This window comes from Erythrolamprus reginae, chromosome 1 (genome assembly GCF_031021105.1).
Source record: "Erythrolamprus reginae isolate rEryReg1 chromosome 1, rEryReg1.hap1, whole genome shotgun sequence".
In the NCBI taxonomy this organism is placed as follows: domain Eukaryota; kingdom Metazoa; phylum Chordata; class Lepidosauria; order Squamata; family Dipsadidae; genus Erythrolamprus; species Erythrolamprus reginae.
Genome location: NC_091950.1, coordinates 220,414,877 through 220,441,004, shown reverse-complemented (window position 1 = coordinate 220,441,004; position 26,128 = coordinate 220,414,877). Strand labels below are relative to the sequence as shown.

Here is a 26,128-nt window from a genome sequence, read left to right as displayed (position 1 = left end):
TGGTCCCTAAAGAAATATATTCACATAGCCTGTGCTTATTGTCTTCTCAGCAGTCATTTTATCAGTGGCATAATCAGCCATCTCAGTGTGGGAAGAGCAATAAGTCTCCCAGAAAAGTGGCAGTATAGCTTCCGCGCCATATCTTGAAGATGGTTGCTAACCCCTAGACTAAATTGTTTCTTTCAAGTTTATGATTTAAAGCACAGAATAAAGGATTTAAAAATATATCGGGAATAACAGAAAATATATCTTCTCTTTTTTGATAATTTACGTGTAAAACAATTATGGTCAGCAGTGATGTAGTACAGGAATTTCTGCTGTAACATTTAGAGATTAAGCTGCTAAAGCCACTGTCCCTCCTTTCCATTACCTCACACTTGCTACGAAGACCTGTTTCCTGAAGCCGTGACCAAATGCTTTGGATTCTTCCTGCATGTTCTGGATGACTGTTTGTGTTCCCACAAATGCACTGGTGCTTCAGCATCAAGGTGTCATATACAAGGCCTGCATCAAAGGATATGAATTAATTCAGGCTACAATCTTACTTCTATTGACAAGGTGAACAAATTCCACAGTAACTTTATTTCTTGATAAAGTTGCATAAGGATGTGTTATTTATACATTATATGTGCATATTGAAAAGTAAAATTTGAAATAGCAAATATCATAAACACAGTTTTACTAACAGTGTTAAGTGAAAATTAAAAAAATTATTTTTTTAGTCCATTTTATTTTATTTCCATCAATTCCAGAACTTCTCAGATATTTAAATAAGAAAGTAGCAATAGCAATTTATTTATTTATTCATTTATTTGGATTTCCATGCTGCCCTTCTCTGTAGACTCAGGGAGGCTTACAAAAATAGGAATAAAATACAAAATACAGCAGAGTGAAACCCAAACATAAAACAAATACTAAAAACCCAAGTTATTTAAAAACCAGACTTTCATATTCACTCTACCCACAATCCTGCATTCATATTATTGGCCAGGGCAAGATGCTAGTGCTCTATGGCCCCAGGTCTGTCAGCAAAGGTGATACTAATACTATATATTAGTATTATTTTATTCTTATATAGTGCTTTACAGCCCTTCCTAAGTGGTTTACATAGTCAGCATATTGCCCCCAACAATCTTTGTTGTCATTTTACTGACCTTGGAAAGATGGGAAGCTGAATGAACCTCGAGCCAATTAGAATTGAAATGCTGGCAGTCAGCAGAATTAGTCCGCTGCGTTCTAATCAATGCACCACCACAGCTCTTACAATGTTAATAGAAAATAGGGCAAAACTATTATTATTGTTAAATATACACAAAATATTGTTTTAACCCTGCTGTTCTGTTCGAAAAAAGTTACAAATCTTATGTTCGGGTCACATACGACCCGGACCGAAAACTCTTCATTTGAAGTGCTTATGTTTGGTCAATTTGAAAACTTTTTTCACTTGGAAAGTAGTCTGAACATTTCTGCACACAATGATATGAAAATTGAAATGAAAAAATTAATCCTTATTGGTTTATTTTGCACATAAATGTGCCGCCCCCCCCCCGTTTTTGTGATTTTTTTTCAATTTATGGATAGTTTTGCTTGCAAAATGCATTCTATTTTACTAAAGTTGGTGTGGGATTGGTAGCTTGAACATTACTGCACACAATGATATGAAAATTGAACTGAAAAAATTAATCCTTATTGGTTTATTTTGCACATAAATGTGCCTCCCCCCGTTTTTGTGAAATAGTCTTTACTTTATGGATAGTTTTGCTAGCAGAATGCATTCTATTTTGCTAAAGTTGGTGTGGGATTTGTAGCTTGAACATTTCTGAACATAATGATATGAAAATTGAACTGGAAAAATTGATGCATATTGGTTTATTTTGCATATAAATTTATTTCAATTTATATAAAAATTATGCTGTTAATTTCAAACTTACATACTTTTTTTTAGTAAAATGGATTTCTTTCATAAAATTAGTTATCTGGCTACAATGTGGTTGATTTTCAAAAGGATATTCCAAATATTTATAGACAAATATGTATAAACAGTGACAATAATGGCACACAGCAAGGCCGGGGGGGGGTGGCCCTTTTGTGGCAAAAATAAACCAATAAGAACCATTTTTTTCAGTTCATTTATATTTTTCTCATGTTCAGAAATGTTCAATTTAGTATATCAAACCTTTTGGGGGAAAATTCCTTAGGGATTTGTAGCCTTAAAAAATATAAATTGAAACGAAATTCAGAAAGGATGGGGGGAGGGAGGGGCTTTTTGATCAAAATAAAAATATAAGTCTCAATTTTTCCAGTTCAATTTTCATATCATTATGTTCATAAATGTTCAAACTAGTTTTCCAGTTGAAAAAGTTTTCAAAAAGATTAAATTCAAGTACCTAAAAAAAATATTTTTGGTCCTGTCATATACGAACAGAAACAGATTTGAAGTTATGATTTTTTTTTGCCCAGAAAACAATTAGCCACCACCCCAAAAATATTTTTTGATGACCAGCATTGTTAAATTGAGTAAATGAATGCCTAAGATTTTAAAGAATATTTCGGATTTGGAGCATAAAAAAATAAAAAGTGAAAATGATTGCAAGCAGCCGAGGGGGGGGGGGCTTATTTCTGATGTTAAAAAACCAGTAAGAATCATTTTTTTCAGTTCCTTTATATTTTTCTTATATTCAGAAATGTTCAAGCTACCAATCCCACACCAACTCCAGTAAAATAGAATGGATTTTGCAAGCAAAACTATCCATAAATTGAAAAAAAATCACAAAAACGGGGGGGGGGCACATTTATGTGCAAAATAAACCAATAAGGATTAATTTTTTCATTTCAATTTTCATATCATTGTGTGCAGAAATGTTCAGACTACTTTCCAAGTGAAAAAAGTTTTCAAATTGACCAAACATAAGCACTTCAAATGAAGTGTTTTCGGTCCGGGTCGTATGTGACCCGAACATAAGATTTGTAACTTTTTTTGCTCAGCAAAAACTAAGCCCCCCACCCCCCCAAAAAAATTCTCATAGAGAGAACCCCTGAAATGATGAAAAGTCATGAAATTTCAAGTTTCAGATATGCAGGGAAAATTTTTTACAGGGACTCAAACTTGGCTTCGGGTCACATACGACCCGAACAGAACAGCAAATTAAGATAACATTTTGGGCTGGCTGAGATGTACCATATTTTTAAGTGTATAAGACGCACCTTTTTTTGCCCTAAAAGAGGCTGATAATTTGAGTGCGTTTTATACTCTGAATGTAGATTTTTTCCCCAGCCCTAACTAGCTGCTAATGATTTTCCCAGCTTTTACCTTGCAGGCTCCTTTATTGTTTCTCTCTGCAAATAATGTTTTCCGAGCCCTAAGTCTTTGCAGAGATTTTTTCATTACTTTAACTTGCTCTGAGTAAGTTTCTTTCCAGCCCTAACCAATGTTATTACCAGCTCTTACCAGCTTGCAAGCTCTTTCATTGTTATGCTCTGCCAATAATGTATTCCAAACCCTGTCTTTGTAGGGTTTTTTTTTCATTGCTTTACTTGCTCCAGATATTTCTTTCTAGCCCTAACCAGGTGCTATGAAGGTACCCCAGCTCTTTCATTGTTATTTTCTGCGAAGAATGCTTTCCAAACCCTAAGTCTGTGCAGGGTTTTTTTCATTGCTTTTCCTTCTCAGAATTTTTCTTTCCAGCCCTAACCAGGTGCTAATGATGTTTCCAGCTCTTAGCAGCTTGCAAGCTCTTTCATTGTTACTCTCTCCAAACTTTTTAAAGCCCTTAATCAGGGGACAAAATAATGTGCTGAAGCTGACCAGACTAAAGACACCAGCCAGATGACTAAGGTAAGCAGATTCTTTCCCCTATTTTCCTCCAGAAAAACTAAGGTGCGTCTTATATTCCGGTGCATCTTATACTCTGAAAAATACGGTAATTGTTAGATCATGATTTAGCATGATGAAAAATCCCACTTATTTTCCACCTTCTTTTTCTTGTCAAGAGCACAAAATATACCTCGATAGTGCTACATTTTCTCTGAAGGAATAGGTACACCATTTGGGATATTTATTTATTGATTAAATTTTGGATGGTGAACAAATATAAGAATGTAACAGCTCTATATAAATACTAGGAGGCATATGTTGGATTGTTGTGCCATTTGCCTGAAGTGGATCTACTTACTCGTAGATCCATTTTTATTTGGAGAACTATCCTGGTGGCATATGAAGAAAGCATTTCTAAAACAACAAAAATTGTTTTATTTAGCTGTATATTATGTAAACCTTTTTACATTTCTTACATTTAGAAACAAGTTTTTTAAATTTGAGGAGTGAAACTCTCATTTTCCAGATCTATTTCAAAGACCTATTGTATTCTAGAATTTGTTTATTATTGCTGTTAGTTTTTTAAAAAGTGTGTTTAAAACTGGAAAAATCTTATAATTTTTTATGCAGTAATAAACTATCATGTGAAAAAGAAAGTAAACCTCTTTGAGTTCCATGGTTTTATGTATTAGAACATACTACAATCATCTGGTTTTTAGCAGGTCTTAAAAGCAGTTAAATATACCATCAGACATGACATGTTATACCATATCATCATTTATTTTACAAAAAGAAATTAAAAAACAAACCAAAACAAAAACATAATGAGTTAACATTGTTAAAAGGAAGTTAATGGTGAATTTAATTTGAAGAAAATTGGTTATCTAGATGTCAAAATTGGAGGTCGAGGTTTGGGAGTTTGATATGTACCGAAAGTAAATAATTTGGAATTAGAAATTTGTTTTTGGGATTATACATGACTAAGTAATGAGATACTGTTTTTATGTCTCTGCTGGCACCAGCATGGCGGGCTTGAAATCACAGCAGCCCGCAGTAGAGGAAAGCATGTGAGGCATACAGATAAGCACCGAAGCCAGTAAGTTTTTTATGCTAAATACTGTGGATGGTTATAGGACAGATTTCTAGAGATACTATTCTAGATTTTTGACTTAAAAATCAATAATCCGGTAAGGAGACCCAGAAAAAAGGGATCCCTAAAGTTGATGAATCGGCGACGGTGAGTGTGGGAAGAAAAGACAGCTAGCGCCGAGATAGCTGGGATTGTTAAGATTGGGAACACAGCCTGGGCTCCTAAAATGGGCCAACAATTTTTCCTAAGGTTATCCAGACCACGTTATTTTGTCCATCAGAACATTATTTATTTATATTAAAACGGATTCAATAAGATCGGGACCAATTAACTTTTAACACTGTGACTTGGGAAACTGACAATCAGCTGAGAGGCGGCGAGAACGGAAAGCAGTAAGGGACAAGAGGCCGATTTAAGATCCAGGATGCTGATACCTGAATTGACTAAGGAAATACCTATTGAATACCTATTGAAACTGTGAATTAGGTCTTTGTGGATATTAGGTGGTTATTGTAAGCATCGGGATTGGATCTTTTTGTAGAAGCTGAGGATGCCGGACTGAGATCCTGACAAAAATTAGAAACGTGGGGGGGGGGGGAGAGAAACGGGCGCTTTAAGTCAGCCCCAATCGTTCTGTGGTGAGAAATTCTGACTCTGAGTTTAAGAGCAGTCTTTAATACTATGTGCAGGACTGTGGTGAACTGAAGCAATAAATTGCTGGAGTTGGAATCCCCCCCTTCCTTTTTCTTGTATTGTTACAGCATTTATTAGAGGAAGGATGAATTAGAGACTGAACCGGAAGTAATTTATTACTCTATGACTGTCTGGCTGCTTGAAAACATAGAGCTACTAAAGAAAAGAATTCAAAAGAACTTAATACATAAAAACCAGGGTAAGCTTATAATAACAAAATAGAATATACTTATATACTTATAATTATATAATCAGCTATTTCTCTATTTAATCAAGTACTATTGGAAATTTATTAATTATATTATATCCATATCTATGCTTTATTCATATTATATTAAGTTATAGTAATTTACCTATACAGAAATATTGAATTTTACTTATTATTAAAATATTGAACTTATGGAATAACATATAGAATTAATAGACAAATTTATTTATATAGAATACATGTATGTGTATATATATCTAAACACAATCTAAACACAAACCTAAACTTTGGCTGAGATATGTTGATGATACCTTTGTAATTTGGCCACATGGAAGAGAAAAACTAGACAATTTCCTCACACATCTCAATAGCCTACACCCCAAAATAAAATTTACTATGGAAACAGAAGCCAATGATCAACTTCCCTTTCTGGATGTACTAATCTATAAAAAACCCAATGGCACCCTAGGACACACCATCTACCAAAAGAAAACCCATACCAACCGTTATTTAAATGCACACTCCCACCACCACCCCGCACAGATCACCTCAGTAGCCAAAACTCTCATCACCAGAACCAAACGCCAAGCTGACCATGAGCACTTAAAAACTGAATTGAACAAACTCAAAGATGTATTAATTTCTAATGGATTCGAAAGGAAAACAATCACAAACCTAATCAAAAAAAGAGACACCCCCCAAAAATCAAGATCAAGAACAGGATAATGGTACCACCCTCCTCCCTTACATCAAGGGCACCACAGACAAAATTAGTAAAATTCTGCACAAACATAAGATCAAAACTTCATTTGTCACTAACCAAAAAATAGCAAACATCCTAAGGAACCCAAAAGATAAAATTCGACTAGAACACCAAGGAATCTATGAAATCCCTTGCAAAACAAGTGCAGCCACATACATTGGACAAACCAATCGAAGAGTGAGCGCACGCATTGCAGAACATAAGAATGCAGTTAAAAAAGAAGAAAAGGCACATTAAAAAAACAGGGCACGAAATTGACTTTGAAAAAACTAAATTACTTTCCAAAACAGAAAATTTATATAGAAGAATTACTATGGAAGCAATAGAGATTGAGAAACACCCCCTCTGCATAAACAAAAGAGATGATACGTCCCGCCTACCAGAGATTTGGAAACCAGCCTTAAACAAAAAAACATTTCATAATAATCACCATGTCAATCCTTCAATTAATTGTGATTCCACCAACCAATCAAATCACTAAAACATAGTCACCCAATCTATTTGCTACATTCAAACCAAATCTCCACCCCTAACACTATATATAAGGAAGAAATGGCAGTTGCAAACATTCCATATTTACAATAGCACGAAGCTTAAAACTTCAGCCTGCTGATGGTGAATGTGATTTCACCGAAACGTCGCATAGACACTCAAAATATTACACGGGGCAAAACCCGAACTCAGAACAATCTACATATATATATATATGTGTTTTCGTAGATTTTCACGGGTACAGGTATGACGGTCTTGGTATATTCAGGTTTCTTCCTGTGTAGGATTTGGAAATTTCTGGCGACGTTTCGACGAGGTCCCACTTATCATCTTCAGGCTGGTGTTTCTGTCCTTGTTCTAAGGCGAACACTGCGAGACCTGAGCTGCCTTCCTTCTATAAATACTGGTGGCTGGGTGTGGTTTGATGGCTCAGTAATTGCCTGCTGTGTAGAAACTTCCTGGTGAGTCAGTGGGGTAACATCTGGGGTCATTGATGTAGCTGAAGTATGCTGATTAACTAATCAACAACCATTAACTAATCAGCATACTTCAGCTACATCAATGACCCCAGATATTACCCCACTGACTCACCAGAAAGTTTCTACACAGCAGGCAATTGCTGAGCCATCAATCCACACCCAGCCACCAGTATTTATAGAAGGAAGGCAGCTCAGGTCTCGCAGTGTTCGCCTTAGAACAAGGACAGAAACACAAGCCTGAAGATGATGAGTGGGACCTCGTCGAAACGTTGCCAGAAATTTCCAAATCCTACATGGGAAGAAACCCGAATATACCAAGACCGTCATATATAAATATATATATATACAGTGGTACCTCATCATACGAACTTAATTGGTTCCAGGAGGATGTTCGTAAGGTGAAAAGTTCGTAAGATGAAACAATGTTTCCCATAGGAATCAATGTAAAAGCAAATAATGCGTGCAAATCCTTCAGGAAAATCCCAAACTTTAGAAGGGAGGCGAACAGAGGGCAGGGAGGAGCAGCTAAAGGGGGCGGGTGGAAGAAGCAAGGCTAGGCTAAAGGGTGAGTGGGAAGGAAGAAAGGCAAGGGGGGCGCCCCTCCCCTTTCTTTCTTCAAAAGACACCGTTTCAGTGCCTTTGCAAGCATGCAAAATCTTTACACCTCCAAGCTGCCCCTCCCTTTTCTTTCTTCAAAAGACACCATTTCAGTGCCTTTGCAAGCATGCAAAATCTTTACTCCTCTAAGCTGCCCCTCCCTTTTCTTTCTTAAAAAGACACCGTTTCAGTGCCTTTGCAAGCATGCAAAATCTTTACTCCTCCAAGCTGCCCCTCCCTTTTCTTTCTTAAAAAAAGGGGGGGAAAGAAACCCCTTCATCCCAGCAGCAGCTGCTTGGGTTCGTAAGGTGAAAATAGTTTGGAAGAAGAGGCAAAAAAATCTTAAACACCGGGTTCGTATCTTGAAAAGTTTGTTAGAAGAGGCGTTCGTAAGATGAGGTACCACTGTATATATGTTCTGTCTGGGTCTCCCCAGACGCCAACACCAACTAAAAAGAGTATCCAGACACACTGGTAAAAAGCAAAGGCAGTTTATATATTTGAAAGCAAACACAGGTAACAAAAACTGTTCTTACAGACAGGAACGTTATAAAGCTTCACAGAGGTTTCACGACGGCCAGGCAATAAAACAGGATTCTTGCTGGCAAAAACAACACTGGAGGTAATAAAACCCACGCCTCCCCCAAGTCTTCAGCCTTCGAAGCCACAAGCCAGGATCAGAGACACCAAGAATTGAAGCAAGGTCACAGGACTCCCAATTGATAACTCTCCACAATACAGTAAGGGCGGGCCTGCCTTTTCAACCCTGCTGAGGAGAACCACACCCAAACCCAGCTGTTACCAATTCAGGGATGGAAATACCTTGCTAATTGGCCCCTTCTTTGGGCTGCCCGTCTCTGCCTCATATCTATGATAGCCTGGGCGTCTTCATCTAATGAATCCAGGCTACTCACTGGGGAGATTAGATTAGATTAGATTTATTGGATTTATATGCCGCCCCTCTCCGCAAACTCGGGGCGGGGATCTCAGGCTACTCTCCCTCCTCCTCTTCCTCTTCTGCCTGGTCCTCCCCCTCCCGTTCATCGTCCTCCCCCTCTGAGCATGGATCCGGCAGAGTTCCAGCCGTTCCCTGAGGAGCCTCAGGCTGAATCACAACAATGTATATAGGATATTTATAGCAATAATCACCATAGATAAGATTTCAATTCTATATTGTTTAATAATTATATCATTTTTTAGTTTATTATTCAAACTACGTATATAGCATTAGAATTCAGAAGGTTTAAGTGTCTAAGATTATTAATGAATTTATTAGATTGAAAGTTTATTTTTAGTATTAAGATATTTATTGCATAGACATCTTTACTATTCCTCCTTCTCCATTCTCTCTCTCCTTCTATAACAATAATATAAATTAACTTGAATTACATTTTTTTAAAAAACTTTTGATAATTTAAAGGTTTATGGTAATCTGGAGTAAGATTGATAAAATTCTAGAAAAGCAAGAGCAAATTTTAAAAGAGATGGCAGGCAATCCATCCAGAAGTGGCAAAAAAACAACCTCCACTGTGCCAACAAACTTAGCCTCTCCAGCCTCACAAAGGCAAATTGATGAAATGCTCAATCTAGAAAAAGAAAAGGGAAATACATCACTGATACAAAATATGAATAACACTTTAACTATAATGCAGGAAACGTTATTGAAATTGCAAGAACTCATCACGAACAATCATGTAGAATTAAAAAGCAGACATCTCCAGAATAGAAAATAGGCTGGAAACAGCTCAAATTGCAACACAAAAAAATGAATTAAAAATAGCATCGGTTGAGAAAAAAACAGAAAAAATCAAAAAGGAAATTGAATATGTAGATCAAAAAGTTGAAAATTCCCATAAAGAGCTGGAAAATTCATTGATCCATTTGGAAATGGAGAGATCCCTATATTTTTTAAGATTCCAAAATGTTGTTGAGACAGAAAATGAAAACCTAGGGGAGATCATGCTAACGATCATCGCTGGAATTTTACGGCTTAACTGGGAAGCAGCAATAATGGAAATTGACGAGACTTACAGAATCCAAACAAACTATGCCCGTAGACACCACTTACCAAGGGAAGTCCACTTAAGATTTTCCAGAAAGATTACTAGAGATAGAGTATATGCTGCACCCAGGGAGGGTAAATTGACATATAAAGGAAGAGAATTAAACATACTAAAACAAATACCTAGAAGAGTACGGAACGAAGAAGAGAATACAAAAATTTAGCATCACTCCTAAACAAAAAAGATATTACATTGAGGTGGACTATCCCGAAAGGAATGACGATAAATTTAGATGGCAGAAGTCTAAAAGTGGATACCCCAGAACAAGAAGTACACATTAAACAATCATACAAAAAATATTTGGAATACCCCAAATTGGGGGAGTTATATGCGTCATTAGAGGATTAAAAAAAAAAGAGGTGTGGCCACCTATGTAAAAAAAGAGCTAAAACCCAAAGAATTAAGAGTAGACTCGAAGGGCAGGTATATAATCATTTAAATTGAATTTAAAGGAGAGAAAATTATAATAGCTAACATCTACGCCCCAACTGAAAAGCAGAAACAATACTACAAAAAAATACACAAAATTCTTCTTCAACTAGATCCTAAAAATATTTGCATAATTGCGGACTATAACGGGATTATAGACCCAAACCTGGATTATAAAGCAGGGAGCGAAACAAAAAAGAAGAGAACAACCTTACCTATTACTTTCAACAATATGGCAGACGAATTAGATCTTATAGAAATTTGGAGGTTAAGGCACCCTAAAGAAAGACAATTCACATTCCACTCAACGTCTCACAATTCTTTTTCCAGAATAGATATGGTGTGGCTAAGTAAAGGAATATACCAAAAAATAAAATCAGTTGACATAGTACCCAATACATGGGCGGACCACAATCCCTTAAGATTATATGGCAGGGAGAAATGAAGGAATTCAGGAGGTGGACTCTAAATACAGATTTGCTTCAAGATGAAAAGTATACAAAGATGATCAAAAAAGAGGTAGAACTATTCTTAGTAGAAAATAGGAAACAACCCACATCAATTCAGATACTCTGGGATACTTTAAAGGCATATATAAGAGGCCTAACAATTGCCTATGCAGCTAAAAAAATAGAGAAGAAAGGGAGGAGTATAATCACGATCTAAATGAAATTAAAAGACTAGAAAGAAAACTACAACAAGAGCCAACAAATAACAAAACACTATGTTGAGGGAAGCCAGACACAGAGTAAACATTATTGACCAACAAGAACTCATTAGAAATATCAAACAAACTAAGCAAATATATTTTGAAACAGACAACCAGGTAGATGGCTTTCCCAAAAGATTAAAAAAAAAAGTGATAGAATGATTTATCAACTAGTGGATAAAAATGGATTGGTACAACATATGGAACAACATAAAAAAGAAATAATATATGAATACTATGAAAACCTATGCAAACAAGATTTAACAGAAACCTCAAAGGCAACTAAATATTTAATTAAAAACAACACATTACAAATTGATGACTCAGATAGACAAATGTTAAATGACAAGATTACGATTCAGGAACTCCAACAACCCCTGAAAAGACAAAAAAAACAATAAGTCACCAGGCCCTGACGGATTTCCAGGTGAATTTTATAAAAAGAATAATGAAGATTTTGAACCCATCTTAATTGAAGTTTACAACAAAATCATGGACCAGGCTAATATACCCGACACATGGAGGGAATCATACATCACAGTAATTCCAAAAGAAGGACTTGAGAAAGACCAAATACAAAATTATAGGCCTATATTGCTGCTAAACGCAGACTATAAGATCCTCATGTTGATAATGGCAGAAAGAACAAAAAAAGTTTTAAATAAAATAATCAACCCAGACCAAAGGGGCTTTTTACCTCATAGGGAAATAAAGCAATGTACCAGAACGGTTTTAGACATACTTGAATACTATGAGGCATATCCAGGGAGGCAAGTTGCTCTTGCCTTCCTGGACACGCAGAAGGCTTTTGACAATGTTAGCTGGCAATATCTTCTAATACTAATTAGAGATCTAAAACTAGGTGACAAATTTGAAAACTTAATTCACAATATCTATACCCGTCAGTCCACCAGGCCGATAATAAACAATGACATGACAAAATTATTCTCCATTGGAAAAGGGTCCACCAAGGCTGCCCAATGTCACCTCTTTTGTTTATCTTATTACTAGAAATATTATTAAACAAAATTAGGAATAGCAAAAAAATAAAAGGGATCAAAATAAAAGATGAAGATGTATTCTTCTAGAAGATCCTATAAACACGGGTCCAGAATTAATTAAAGAAATTGAGCTATTTGACTTCCAGTCTGGCTCGGGACCGCAGCAGAGTCTCTCGGGCAGGGCTCTGCCCCAAGACTCCTTTCACCCCTCCAGAGGTCGCAGATTGCGATCGGATCGAGTCCGGATGGCTCGATCCTAGAACAGGGGGCTTCCCTCCGTCCGAGGAGCTCTCGCCGAAGCTCCGGAGACAGCGGTCTGCCCTACAGCTCTGGATCAGGGAGAACCGATCCTCTGCTCCTAAGAGGATACGGGAAGCAAGAAAAGAGCAGCAAAAGTAAAGATTTTTAAATTGCTACAGTGTGAAAGAAGAATACAAAGAAAAAGGAAAAATCAAGGTAAAAAACTTTTCCTATTTGTTCCATGCTAAAATAGAAGATCGGAGTATAAAGAAAGTTGAAAGTAAAAGTGTTTCTAACAAGGCGAAGGAGAAAGTTACTTGAAAACTTGTATCCAAGCGCAAATTGGCAGCCGGACCTAATTTTTCTCACTTTCACTTCCTGTATTAAATTTGAACTTGAACTTTTGAACGTTTAAAATCAGAGAAAAATCAACCACATAACATTTGATATGAGATTATGAATGATCTAACTTGCAAAGCGAAATAAAAATTAACAAATTTTGGAATTCCTGAACTCTTGGTAAACTTCAAACATTAAACTCCGGGCTCTACTTTTCATAGCGGAAGGACTAAAAATGTTTCTGCTCTAATCTTTAATTTTTAAGAACGAAATGAAATAAATCAGCAATTTCAAAATAAATGAAAAGCGAATGGAACTGACAGATTAAAGCTAAAAAGAACCCTTTCCTTTCTGGACTGCTTGTGTTTGGATCTTTACATTTGGATTATTTGCTGTTTCGTCGGATTTGCAGCGGAGAGACAGTTTGCATCGTCTTGGGCTGTGAATTAAGACCTACTCCATTTTAAAACTACATACTGACTGAACTTTGATTGAATAAACTGCGACGGTACAAATTATAACAAATTATAACAAGATTTAAATTCTACTGGTATTGTTGGACTAACGAGACTTTGCCAAATACTCAATAAAATTACTTTGAAAACCGATTAGACCTTCAATCAACAAGGACTGTTTTTACCGCAAGACCAATATAAGTATAAAAGTATATATCTGTATTTTGTTCTCTAATTTTCATTGTATCCAATCTTTTTTGTAAAAGAAAAATAGTTCATAACAAATGCATTGCTAATCATCCTTGGTTTCCTGCTCTCTCCTAGTGACACTCCCTCATTTCTTTCTATGATTGTCTTTTATACTCCTCTCCTCCTCCCTCTCTTCTTTTTTATATTGCTATCTCTGCATTTTTCCCCCTTTCTTTCTTTTGCATTTTATACTCTCCTACTTAAATTGTCCTATCTTTTCTTTCTTATTTATGTTTTTACTTTGAAAAATAGTTGCAATAGAAATTTTGCTTAAATAATATTGATTATATATTGAATTCAGAGTATTAAGATAAATTGCATTGTGATATTTGGTTCCAAATCTATTGACATTCCTGCCATATTAACAGTGATATTTTTCCCTTTTTGAGATATCCTAGTGGAAAATTGGTAAAAATTGATAAAAATTAATTGAACAGGTTTGGAACTTATAGTTATTCTTTTCCTTTCACTAACGCAAAACGTAAATAAATAAAATAAATAATCAAAGAGCCAAGAATGTCGAGTACATCAACTCACACTAAAACGCTCAAAAAACAAACGGCAACCCCTGCTCCATCGCCCCAAGGGTCACCTCATCCCTCTCCTGCACAACAAACTCTCACTGTAACTATGTTTACTAAGGAGAAGGAGAAAGAGAAACCACAGCAGCCTACCCTTGTAACAATACAGGAGACTTTAAATGCAATGAAAGACTTTATGCTTAAATCACAAGAAGATTCAAATCAACAAAGAGAAGCTATAAAATCAGAAGTGGCTGAATTAAAAGTAGACACAGGAGAGATGAAGGATCAGATGAAGGAAATCCAGCAAACTTTGAAAGAAAGTGAAGACAGAGTGAAAGCAGTAGAGGAAAAGACTGATAAAATGAAGAAGAGAATGGACTACTTTGAAGGTAGATCTGACTCACAACACAGAAGATATGATGAATCAATCACACATCTCGAAATGCAACGTGCTTCGTATGGGCTAAGATTTCAAAACATAATAGAAGAAAAAGATGAAGATTTACAGACAACTATGGCTGAAACTATTGGAGGAATTCTTCAGGTGGATCCCATAGAAATAAATAAAGAAATCGATGAAGTTTTCAGAATTTCAAATAGCTACATACGTCGACACAACCTTCCGAGAGAAATTCATATCAAATTTGTAAGATTTGATATCTCTGAGAGATGATATACTACACTGGGCAAGAACTGGAAAATTACAACATAAAGGAAAAGAAGTAAAAATATTAAAACAAGTCCCAAGAAGTGTCAGAGAAACTAGAAGAGACTATCATTTCCTGACTAGAATCTTGATTAAAGAAAACATAACTTTCCGTTGGCTAATTCTACAAGGACTATCATTAACCTGGCAATCTCAAAGATAAAAATTAGAAAACTTGGATCAAGCAAGAGACTTTTTCGAAAACAGTGGAATATGCCAACCAGAACAACTAACAAAGGAACTGACAGAACAGCAGGAAGAAGTGATGGGAGCCATCGCCCAAGGAGAAGAGCAGGACCAAGGTGCCAGAAGAAAACAACCTCAGCGCGAAACTAAAGAGACCAAAAAATACTACAAATGACAACGTGGAAAGATTTGAAAATATTTTCAGTAAACGTAAATGGTTTAAATGAACCGAAAAAAAGAAAACAAATGTTCTCTAAAATCAAAAATCAAAAAGCTCAAATTGTAATACACAAGAAGTACATATAAAAAAGAATAATCGGAAATTATTATTAAATTCTAAAATTGGAAATATGTATGCTGCATTGGCAGATCAAAAAAAAAGAGGAGTAGTGATGTATGTTGAGAATTCTATAAATTCCAAACAATTATTTGCGGATGATGAAGGTAGAATTTTGATAGTACAAGTCAATATAGACTCGAAACCTCTTGTTATTGTTTCTATTTATGCCCCAAATGACAACCAAATGATATTTTATAAAAAATTACATCAAAAAATAATGGAATTAAATATTGAAAACATGTTGATAATTGGAGATTTTAACGCCATTGCAAACAGACAATTAGACCATTCCGGGGGAAAGAAAAATAGTAAAAAGAAAAAGAAAAATTTATTACCTACTACCTTTCAAAAAATGAAAACAGAATTATTATTAAAGGACATTTGGAGGGAAAGATATCCTCAAAAGAGACAGTATACCTTTTATTCTAACCCCCATAAAATTTGGACAAGAATAGATATGGTATGGGCTCCAAAATAACTGCAGAACAAATAAAAGAAGTAGAAATCGATGTAAGCACATGGGCAGATCACAACCCTGTAGTAGTTTATATGAGAAATAACAAAAAAAAATTAAATTGGCAGATGAATAGAAATATTTTGAAAGAAAAAAAATACAAGGAGTGGATCGAGAAAGAACTAAAGATATTTTTTGAAATTAATAAAAATTCAGATACTACTCCACAAAACTTGTGGGATACAACTAAAGAATACATAAGAGGACTAATGATTTCTTACACTGCAAAACAAAATAAGGGGAAAAAATTAAATATGAACAATTAATAAACGAATTAAAACAATTAGAAATTTTATCGCAACAAAATACAAAGAATAGAGAATTTAAAAAGAAAATTGATGTAGTTAAACTTAAAATTAGACTAATAGAACAGAACCAAATAGTGGAAAAAATAAAAAGAGCCAACCAAAATTATTTTGAACATGCTAATAAGCCAGGAAGATGGCTCGCATATAAACTTAGGAAACAGCGACAATCAAAAATAATTAAAAAAACTAGAAGATAAAGATGGAATAATAAAACATGATACAGAAGGAAAAGTAGATATAGTACAAAACTTTTTTAAAGAATTATATAAAAAGAAAATATTAGTGAGGACGAAGTCTTTAAATATCTAGAATATACTGAACTACCACAACTAACGGAAGAGCAACAAGCAAATATGGAGGGACCAATAACAGCTGAGGAACTCCTTACAATTATTAAAAAGCAAAAAAATAATAAAGCAACTGGACCAGATGCCATACCGGTGGAATGGTACAAAATAGAAAGTGAAATAATAATAAATAACATGTTAGAAATTTTTAATGAATGTAGGCTAGATGGTAGAATTCCTAAATCATGGTTAGAATCTTTAATAACGTTAATTCATTAAAAATTACAGACCAACATTATTGAATGTTGATTATAAAATATTTACTGCAATATACGCAGACAGATGAAAAAGGATTCTAAATGGGATAATTCATCAAGATCAGAATGGCTTTCTACCAGGCAGACAGATTAAAAATAATCTTAGAATGATTATTAATACATTAGAATATTATGAACAACATCCTGAAAAAACACTATCATTAATGATCTTAGATGCACAAAAAGCTTTTGACAATGTTAACTGGATATTCATAAAAATGCAATTGAATAAAATGAAATTTGGTCCTAAATTTGTAAATTTAATAGATGCTATTTATGCAAAACAAACAACTAAAATTATATTAAATAATGAAAAATTGGAACCATTTGAAATAAACAAAGGAGTTCGACAAGGTTGTCCTATTTCTCCTTTACTATTTATCTTATCTTTAGAAACCCTGCTGATAAAAATAAGAGCAGATCCAAAAATAAAAGGTTTGACCGTCGGAAAGGAGACATATAAAGTCCAAGCTTTTGCAGATGATCTGACGTTTATAATTGAAGATCCGATAACAACAGTTCCAGTATTAATTCAGACAATAGAACAATATGGAAAAGTAGCAGGTTTAAAAATAAATAAGAGCAAAACACAATTTATAACAAAAAATATGAGTAAAGCACAAGAAAGAAAATTGGAAAATATTTCCGGAATACAAACAGTTAAAAAGGTTAAATACCTAAGAATATGGATAACATCTAAAACCATAACACTAAAAAATGATAACTACACAAAATTAATGATGGAAATTAAAAAAGATTTAGAAATTTGGAATAGTTTAAAAATATCCTTTTTGGGAAGAATTGCCTCAATCAAGATGAATATTTTACCTAAAATTTTATTTTTGTTTCAGGTGATCCCAATAAATCCAGGGGGAAATTTCTTTAAAAATTTAACTATGACAGTTAAAAAATTCTTATGGCAGGGAAAAAAGGCAAGAATAAAGATAAATATTTTGGAAGATATTAAAGAAAGGGGAGGATTTGCACTCCCTAATTGGAAATTGTATTATCAGGCAGCCGCCCTAACGTGGATTAGAGATTGGATAACATTAGAGAATAAAAGAATATTGAAATTAGAAGGACATGATCTTATGCTCGGCTGGCATGCCTTTATATGGTATGATAAGAATAAACACTATTCATATTTTAAAAGACATACATTAAGAAAATATTTATTAGAAGTTTGGAAAGACATAAGGAAAAACCATTTTTTGACTGTCCCTGAATGGCTTGCCCCCCTAGAAGCAATAGTACACCCAAATTCTATAAAGGAAAAAAGAATAATAACATATAAGGACTTACTAAATGATCAAATGAAACTAAAATCTAGGACTGAATTACAAGAAGCAGGGATAACAATTGATTGGTGGCACTATGCACAAATTCGATCTAGATACCAGAAAGATAGCATGTTCTATATCTTTAACAAGAATAAAAATCTATTAAGTAATTTAATAACTATCAATCAAATTAAAACAATAGGGAAAATTTATAAATATTTGATCGCCCATAAAAATATAGATTTGACTTTAAAGGATAACATGATAAGTTGGTGCAAAAATATTGGAAAAGAAATAGATATAGATACATGGGAGAAAGTCTGGACCGGAAATTGGAAAATGACAAAATCGGTGTCCCTAAAAGAGAACCAAACTAAAATGTTTTATAGATGGCACCTCCCACCAAATAGGATAGCAAAAATGTTTCCTAAAACTTCACCGTTGTGTTGGAAATGTAAAAAGGAAATAGGATCTTACTATCATCAATGGTGGACATGTAGTAAAGCTAGACTCTATTGGAAAATGATAGAAAAAATGATAAAAGAAATAGTGAAGCAGGATATAGAAGCAACCCCGGAACTCTATCTATTAGGAATTACAAATCAGACTTACAAGAATGAAATTTTATATTTAGTTATACATATTTTAACTGCGGCTAGAATTATATATGCGCAAAACTGGAAAGGGGAGGATATCCCCAAAGAAGAAGAAGTTATTATAAAAATATTAGATTGCGCTGAAATGGATATGATGACAAGACGCTTAAATGATCAAGAAGATACGGAATTTTATGAAACATGGAACAAAGTTTATATTTGGATAAATAAGAAGAAATAGTAATATGATGAACAAATAAATGAATGTGTAAATTATTTAGGTAAAAATACGAGTTATGAGTTATAATAGTATTAGACAGAATAAGTTTGTTTTTTGAAGTATATTAGAATTACTTTATATATGAAGAATTATCACGAGAAGAATTTTGAATTTATATTAGTATTAGTTTAAATGTGAAAAATTTTAATGTGAAATTTAACAAATCATTTTTTTTAACATCTATAATAATGAATTGTATTTGAACATGTATTCTTTTTTCTATATTCAAATTTATACTTTTAAGATAAGCGGGGAAATTATGACCCCATTTTTTTTATGTTAAATGTTGGTGCGTCTGTTTATCTATTTTATGAAAACTAATAAAATTAATTTTTTTAAAAATTAAGTAAAATAAATTGAGCTATTTGGTGAATTTTCAGGATTAAAAGTCAACAAACAGAAAATCAAACTTATGACAAAAAATATGACGCCAAAACAGATCAAATTATTATTATTATTATTATTATTATTATTATTATTATTATTATTATTATTATTTAGATTTGTATGCCGCCCCTCTCCGCAGAACTGGAAAAAGCCATACATTTCCAAATTCCCAATAAAATTAAATATCTAGGATTAACAATTACTAACAAAGTTTCATCTATTAAAAAAGATAATTATGAGAGATTAGTAGAGGAAACTAAAAATAATCTTGAAAAATGGGGAAATCTACAAATATCAATGTTAGGCAGAATTGCAACGATTAAAATGAACATCCTTTCAAAGTTTTTATACCTCTTCCAGACAGCCCCGATTAACCTAAATCAAGTTTTTTAGAGAAATCAACAGAATCATCTCAAAATTCATTTGGAAAAATAAAAAACCCAGAATCAAATTTGCATACCTTCAAGACAGCAAAAATAGAGGGGGTCTGGGACTTAAAACTGTACTATAATGCTGCCGGTTTAACATGGATAAAAGAGTGGATCAACCTCTCAAATGAAAGGATCCTGACATTAGAAGGACATGACCTGCAAATGGATTGGCATGCCTATCTTTGGAAGGATGAAACTAAATTACAGACCACATTTAATCGGCACTTAATTAGAAAGTCTTTATTAAAGATCTGGCATGAAACCAAAAAGAAACACTATATAAAAATCCCCAGATGGCTGTCCACAATGGAGGCTATTGTCTACCCGAACCTGATTGATCCCTCTAAAACATTAAAATATAAGGACATTTTACACCCGAAAGGAGATCTAAAAACTAGGCAAGAACAATAAGTTAGACTGGTGGGTCTACAAATAAAATCCAGATGTATTAAGGATAAGAAAACCCCTGGTATTGATACTTCGACTAATACTCTAGATAAAATATTGACAGGACAGGAAGATAGACTAATCTGTAAAATCTATCAACAACTCTTAGAACACAACAGACCGGAAGACATAGTTAAAGAACCTATGATCGCGTGGGCAAAAAACTTTCAACAAAATATACACTTAGCAGACTGGGAGAAAACATGGAACATTATATGCAAAATCACACTGTCAGCGGTCTATAAAGAAAACTTCTATAAAGATTTTTACAGATGGTACTTGCCCCCATTGAGACTTGCAAAGATCTACCCTAAACTAAACGATAAGTGTTGGAAATTTAAGAAACAGATAGGTACTTTTTATCACATGTGGTGGTCCTGCCCCCAAATTCAAAACATATGGAGAAATATGCACAGATGGCTCACAGAAATCATAAAGGAGGAGATAGAATTCACACCAGAAGGTATGCTCTTAGGAATCTGAAGAAAACAATACCCTAAAAAAACGCTTTCTCTCATGATGCATATAATTACTGCGGTAAGAATATCAATCGCACAACAGTGGAAAAAAGAACAGACCCCATCTGAAAGTCTATTCATAGAAAAAATTTACAAATGCACAGAAATGGACCAAATGATGAATGCTTTCCCTTGCCTCCCCTGCCTGATTGTCTCTGATGGAAATAATACTGATATGGAGCCCAAGAGAAGGATGAGCCCTAGTCAGTTGATTGAAAGGGACGATGAGAGTAAGGCAAGACCTTGGGAAAGCCCTTCTTGGTCACTGCTGGGAGGATCTTCCTTTTGTCGCTTGTTTCCACCAGCAGGAATTCCAGAGATTCACCAAAGAGAGATTTGCCACTCATGTTGAGAATCTGGCTGCTTTGGCAATATCAAATTCATGCACCTGGTCACCACTGAAGAGGCCATGGCCTGGGTGGTGAATCATGAAGCATGAAGGGTGGAATCCACCAGAAATTGTACTGCCGCAAATACCATTTTTAGGTCCTGTTGACCCTCAAGTTAGTAGTAGGGATATGGTCTTGGATTTGTCGTAGCAATATAAGAGCTGTACGAGCAAAGAAGGAGGACATGGAAGAGACTCTGTTGGCCCAAGCTGTGGATTTGTTTATTTATTTATTAATCAGATTTGTATGCCGCCCCTCTCAATGCGCTCAATGCGCCTGTCCTCTGCTTTTAATACTTCTTCTGCCTTGCCGGGAATAGATGTAGAGGAATGCAGGGCCCTGATAAGAGCATCTACTACAGGAACTGTAAGTAAATCAAACAGATTAGAGGCCACATTAAAATATATATATATATTGAAAAGAGGTAGAGGGACCCAATGCAAGGGAGGCCCACTGAGGCTCCACTTTATCCAAGAACAGTTGCGTGCTGAAATCACATCCATTTCTGTTCTGATTTCTGAGAAAAGTGGATTGCTCCTTGAGAAAAATAGTGGAGAGGGCTGAAGAAAAGCCTGCTGCAGCTCAGGCCTTAAAAAACAAGGACTTGAACAAGCTGTGTAGAAAAAGACCAACGAAAACTGGTTGATTGGGGGCCAGGCCTTCATCCTCTGAACGATCCCAGGAGGGTTCACCTTCCTCATGAGCTTCTCTCTAGTCCCACTGAGAACCAATTCGTCTGAAGAATTTCAAGACTAACCTACCTAATGAGTGGGCATAACTTGGAAGGTGCCTTTGTCTAGCCCCTGGTAGAAGATGAAGTAGAAGTGGAGGGCCCTGGTCCTGCCAAGGATTGCAGGCTAGCGTAAGAGCCTGCTGAAGGGCCACAGCCATTAAGGCCTGCAGTTTCGCCAGATCAAGGGATATCTGGCTAGCATTAGTATGGGCAGATCCCTGGTTAGGATTGGCATGAATTGCTGGTGCATCCTGGGGACCTCAGTCTCCCTGTGGGGCTGTGGCATCCCAGAGACTGCCCTAAGGCCTTAGGATATCAGTAGCGTCTAAAGCCAGCCCTTCTGTCTCTGCAAAACCCTCTTCTCTAAGGGCTTGTTCTGGATCCCCAATAGACCGGGCCCTGACTGATTTATCACAAAGTTTCTGTAGAGCCCTGTCTCTGCATTTTTCAGCTCTTGGAAACAGCCTTCCTGGGCCTGAGTTCTAGTACGAGACTGTTCAGGGGAATAGACTTGCTCCCCTTCCAATGAGGAACTATCTGTCTTTCTGTATCTCCCCCGCACCCGCCGCCCCGGCTTGTCCACAAGAGAGTCCTTTTCTCCCATGGAACCTCCCAAAATGGCACCTTTCAAGATGATCACTCAAAATGGTCACCTCCTATAGTGCCTCGTGGTCTCTGGGTGTAGTGTTTTCAGCTGCTCGAGCAAGCTCAGAAAAAGCTGAGTCCAGAAATAGCATTCCTTTTAGCCCCATGCTAAGCCTTCCAGAGCAAGCTGAACCTTCGCTATGCTGCTGCTATCCTTCGCTTGGTTCTCATAGAGCAGTGTTTCCCAACCTTTTTTGAGCCGCGGCACATTATTCATATTTTCAAAATCCTGGGGAACACTGAACGGGGGAGGGGGAGAGGGGCAGCTAAATAAAAGTTTTGACAAAAAAAATCTTCCTCCATTTCGCTCTATTTCTCCCTCACTCTTTCTCTCTCTTCCTTCCTTCCCTTCTTTCTCTCTCTCCATCCCTCTTTCTTTCTTCCTCTCTTTTTTGCTCTCTTTCTCTCTCCCTCCTTCCCTCCCTATATGTCTTTCTCTCTCCCTTGCTCTCTCTGCCTCTCTTGCTATCTCTCTTTAATTGTCTCTCTTTCTTTCTCTCTCTTTCTCTGTCTCTCTTGCTATCTCTTTCTCTCTCTGTCTGTCTCTCTTTCTCTCTCTCTTGCTAGCTCTCTTTCTTTCTCTCTCTTTCTCTTTCTCTGTCTCTCTTTCTCTCTCTCTGTCTCTCTTGCTATGTCTCTCTTTCTTTCTCTCTCTCTGCCTCTCTTGCTATGTCTCTCTTTCTCTCTCTCTTTCTCTGTCTCTCTGTCTCTCTTTCTCTCTCTCTCTGCCTCTCTTTCTCTGTCTCTCTTTCTCTCTCTTCCTTTCTTCTCTGCGGAGGCCGGCGAAGGTTTTTCTTATTTTAAATGTTCCGGGTGGCAGGGGGATGCGGAGCCCGCACGCACACACCCCCGACATTCCAAATCCTGCCTCAGCTGTGAGAAGAACGCCAGCCCTGCCTGTCCTGTAGCCCTTTCGCTGACAGCCTGGGACAAAAGCGCTTGGTGAAGGGACTGCAAGAGGGGCCGGGCGGGCGTTAGCAGCCGGATGAGGAGGATGAGAAGCCGCTGCAGCCACCCCCAATCCCCCCCTTCCCTGGGTGCCTTCCAAAGGCCCCTGGAAAAAGGCAGGAGGTAGCAACAAGGCGCGAGGACAAGCAGGCAGCTTGGCGGAGGGGAAGCGCTGAGGGGCTCTCCTCCTTCCCCACCCATGCGCTTCTCTCCCACCCTGGCTTTTGCTTCGCCCGCAGATTTTCCTGCAGTTCAAAAGGAGGCAAGAGGTGGCCTGGATGAAATTGCGGGGAAATCATGGGGCGAAGCGAAAGCCAGGGCGGACTCGCAAAGGCTGCATGAGGAGAAAGAGGCAGAGGGAAAGAAGGCGACGGCAGCCGGGACCTGCAGCTCGGTGGGCGTCTCCTCGTGGGATGGAATCCTCTCTTTCTCATGCTACTCCCACCATGGCTGCGCGCAGTCCCGGTGTCCCTGGCTGAAGGTCGTCCTGTGGCTGGTCTTGGGCTTTACGGTTGCTTCCTGGTTCCCTCTCCTCCCACCGCCTGTGTCTACCGCCAGCGCCTCATTCCTCGGGCCGGGGCTGCCGCTTCCTTCCAGGCAGCCCAGCCACGCTGCCGTAGAAAGCGCAGAGGTTATTGCCACCACCTCTGCCTCCACTCAGGGAGCCATCGTGGTTGAGCTGAGTGAGAGGAAAAGGCGTGGTGACCACGGTGGCTCCCTGAGTGGAGGCAGAAGTGGTGGCAATAACCTCTGTGCTTTCTACGGCAGTGTGGCTGGGCTGGCCGGAGGGAAGCGGCAGCTCCCACTCGAGGAACCCATGGCAACGGCCGCCGGCTTGGTGGGAGGCGACGGCGGGAGACACAGGCGGTGGGTGGAGAGGGAACCAGGAAGCGACTGTGAAGCCCAAGACCATCCACAGGATGACACTCAGGCAGGGGCATGGGCAGCGCCCCGCCCAGCTGGAGCTTCCCTAGGAGCTTTGCGGCACACCTGACCGTGTCTCGCGGCACACTAGTGTGCCGCGGCACACCGGTTGGGAAACGCTGTCATAGAGTACGGGGCAGGTTAGAGAAGAAGGGGGGGTTGGGAAGAGTGCAGGAGGAGAGTTACGTTTCGTTTTCCTAGGTACCAGGAGGAGACCGTTAGAGGGAAAATTCCTGAAGAGTGACATGAGAGGCGACTTGTGCCACCTAATGATTATGGACAATGAGGATTGGGCAAAATCCCAAAAGGGGGTGGAAAAGGGGTTTTGATATATGCTTGTATTGCGCCATTTTCTCAGACTTTGCTTTTCTTTCGATGCTTCAAGTTCTGATTTTGATAAATTCACTTTTGAACCTTTATAAAAGGACTCTGAGTTTTATTTGTCTGAATTCTGACTGGCAGCTTGACAGGGAGATAGTGACTAGCAGTAGAAAAGCAGAGCCTGAGGAGATTCTGTTGAGAGCTGCTGCTTGCTTGGTCACAAAGGGCCTTGTGGTTGTACGCTCTGCCTTGTGCGCTGTTGAAATCGACTTCGAGCAATGCTAGCAAGTTCCAGCATCGCCTGACTTGCAGTGATAAGCCTGGAATGCCGGTTGGGATATCAGCTATTTTGTGTACTGAGAGAGATCAGCAAGAGTTTCCGAGTCTTCAGAGAGGGGCGGCATACAAATCTAATAAATTGAATTGAATTGAATTGAATTGAAGATAAGGGGCAATGACTAGAGTGCTGTACCCCCCTCGGGAGCCTAGGCAGGATCCGGGGGGAAAGGGGTCTGCAGGCAATAGCATGACTTTGCTGAACTTTCCTCTTGCCTATTTCGCTAATGCAGTTGTCCCTCAGTGCTCTGCAATCTGAGTGGGAAGTACTCAGATGAGTGCGTAGCCAGCTGGCCACAGGCAAAGGAGTGGAGGAGTGAAATTCTGAGGAACTGAGGTCTACTGGCATGGTAATGGAAAAGGGCAATATTTTGGGTTTTTTTGGAAATAAAGCCAATTTAGAATGGAAAGGAATCAGAATTTAGGATGGGAGTTCTATGCCACAACTGAAGGACTGAGTCAGATCTGGGGATATTAGGGCAGATCCTAGCTATTAAGCTAACAGACAGATTCAGTCCTCAAGCTGATTGGTTGAGGACAACCCATCTTTGTTAATGTATGTGCAAAGTAACCCTTGAATAACAAGGATATGCAAATGGAAATGTTTACGAGAGTAATAATAATTATTCAGCCATACCCAGATACACTAACTTGTGTTAAAATATACTTTAGGAAATAGCACAATCCAATAAACAGTCCAGCTCATACAAGTAATAGTCAGAATAACAGTCCAAAGAATATCCAATTACAAAGTCTTCTTACCAGTTGTCTGCTATGCACAGTAAACAAAGATACCAAGGTATAATAAATAGAGAAGAGAATGTCATAGAAAACATATCTAGACCCCGGAGAACTCCTTGGTTTACCGAGGAGCTCCGGGAGTTGAAACGCCAGAAGAGACGTCTAGAGAAGTGATGGAGGAAGAGTAAGTCCGAATCCGTCCGAACACTTGTAAGAGCTCATGTTAAGACTTACAAAGTGGCACTCAAGGCAGCAAGATGTGCGTATCATGCCGCCTTGATTGCATCAGCAGAATCTCGCCTGGCCGCTCTGTTTAGGATGACTCGCTCAACCAGGGGGAGTTGGGGAG

General features: G+C 37.4%; 1 protein-coding gene across 6 annotated transcripts in view; it reads right to left on the bottom strand.

Moving 5' to 3' along the window:
- The window catches only part of LOC139156524 (histone deacetylase 4), an 815,291-nt gene that overhangs the window by 312,330 nt on the left and 476,833 nt on the right, over positions 1 to 26,128 (bottom strand). For all 6 annotated transcript variants that reach the window (XR_011557327.1, XM_070732257.1, XM_070732259.1 and 3 more), the window contains one exon: positions 371 to 504. Coding sequence is in view for 5 of the 6 variants with exons in the window: in XM_070732257.1 (XP_070588358.1) it covers positions 371 to 504 (134 nt within the window). In the remaining variant the exon portion in view is untranslated. The remainder of the gene's footprint in view (positions 1 to 370; positions 505 to 26,128) is intronic.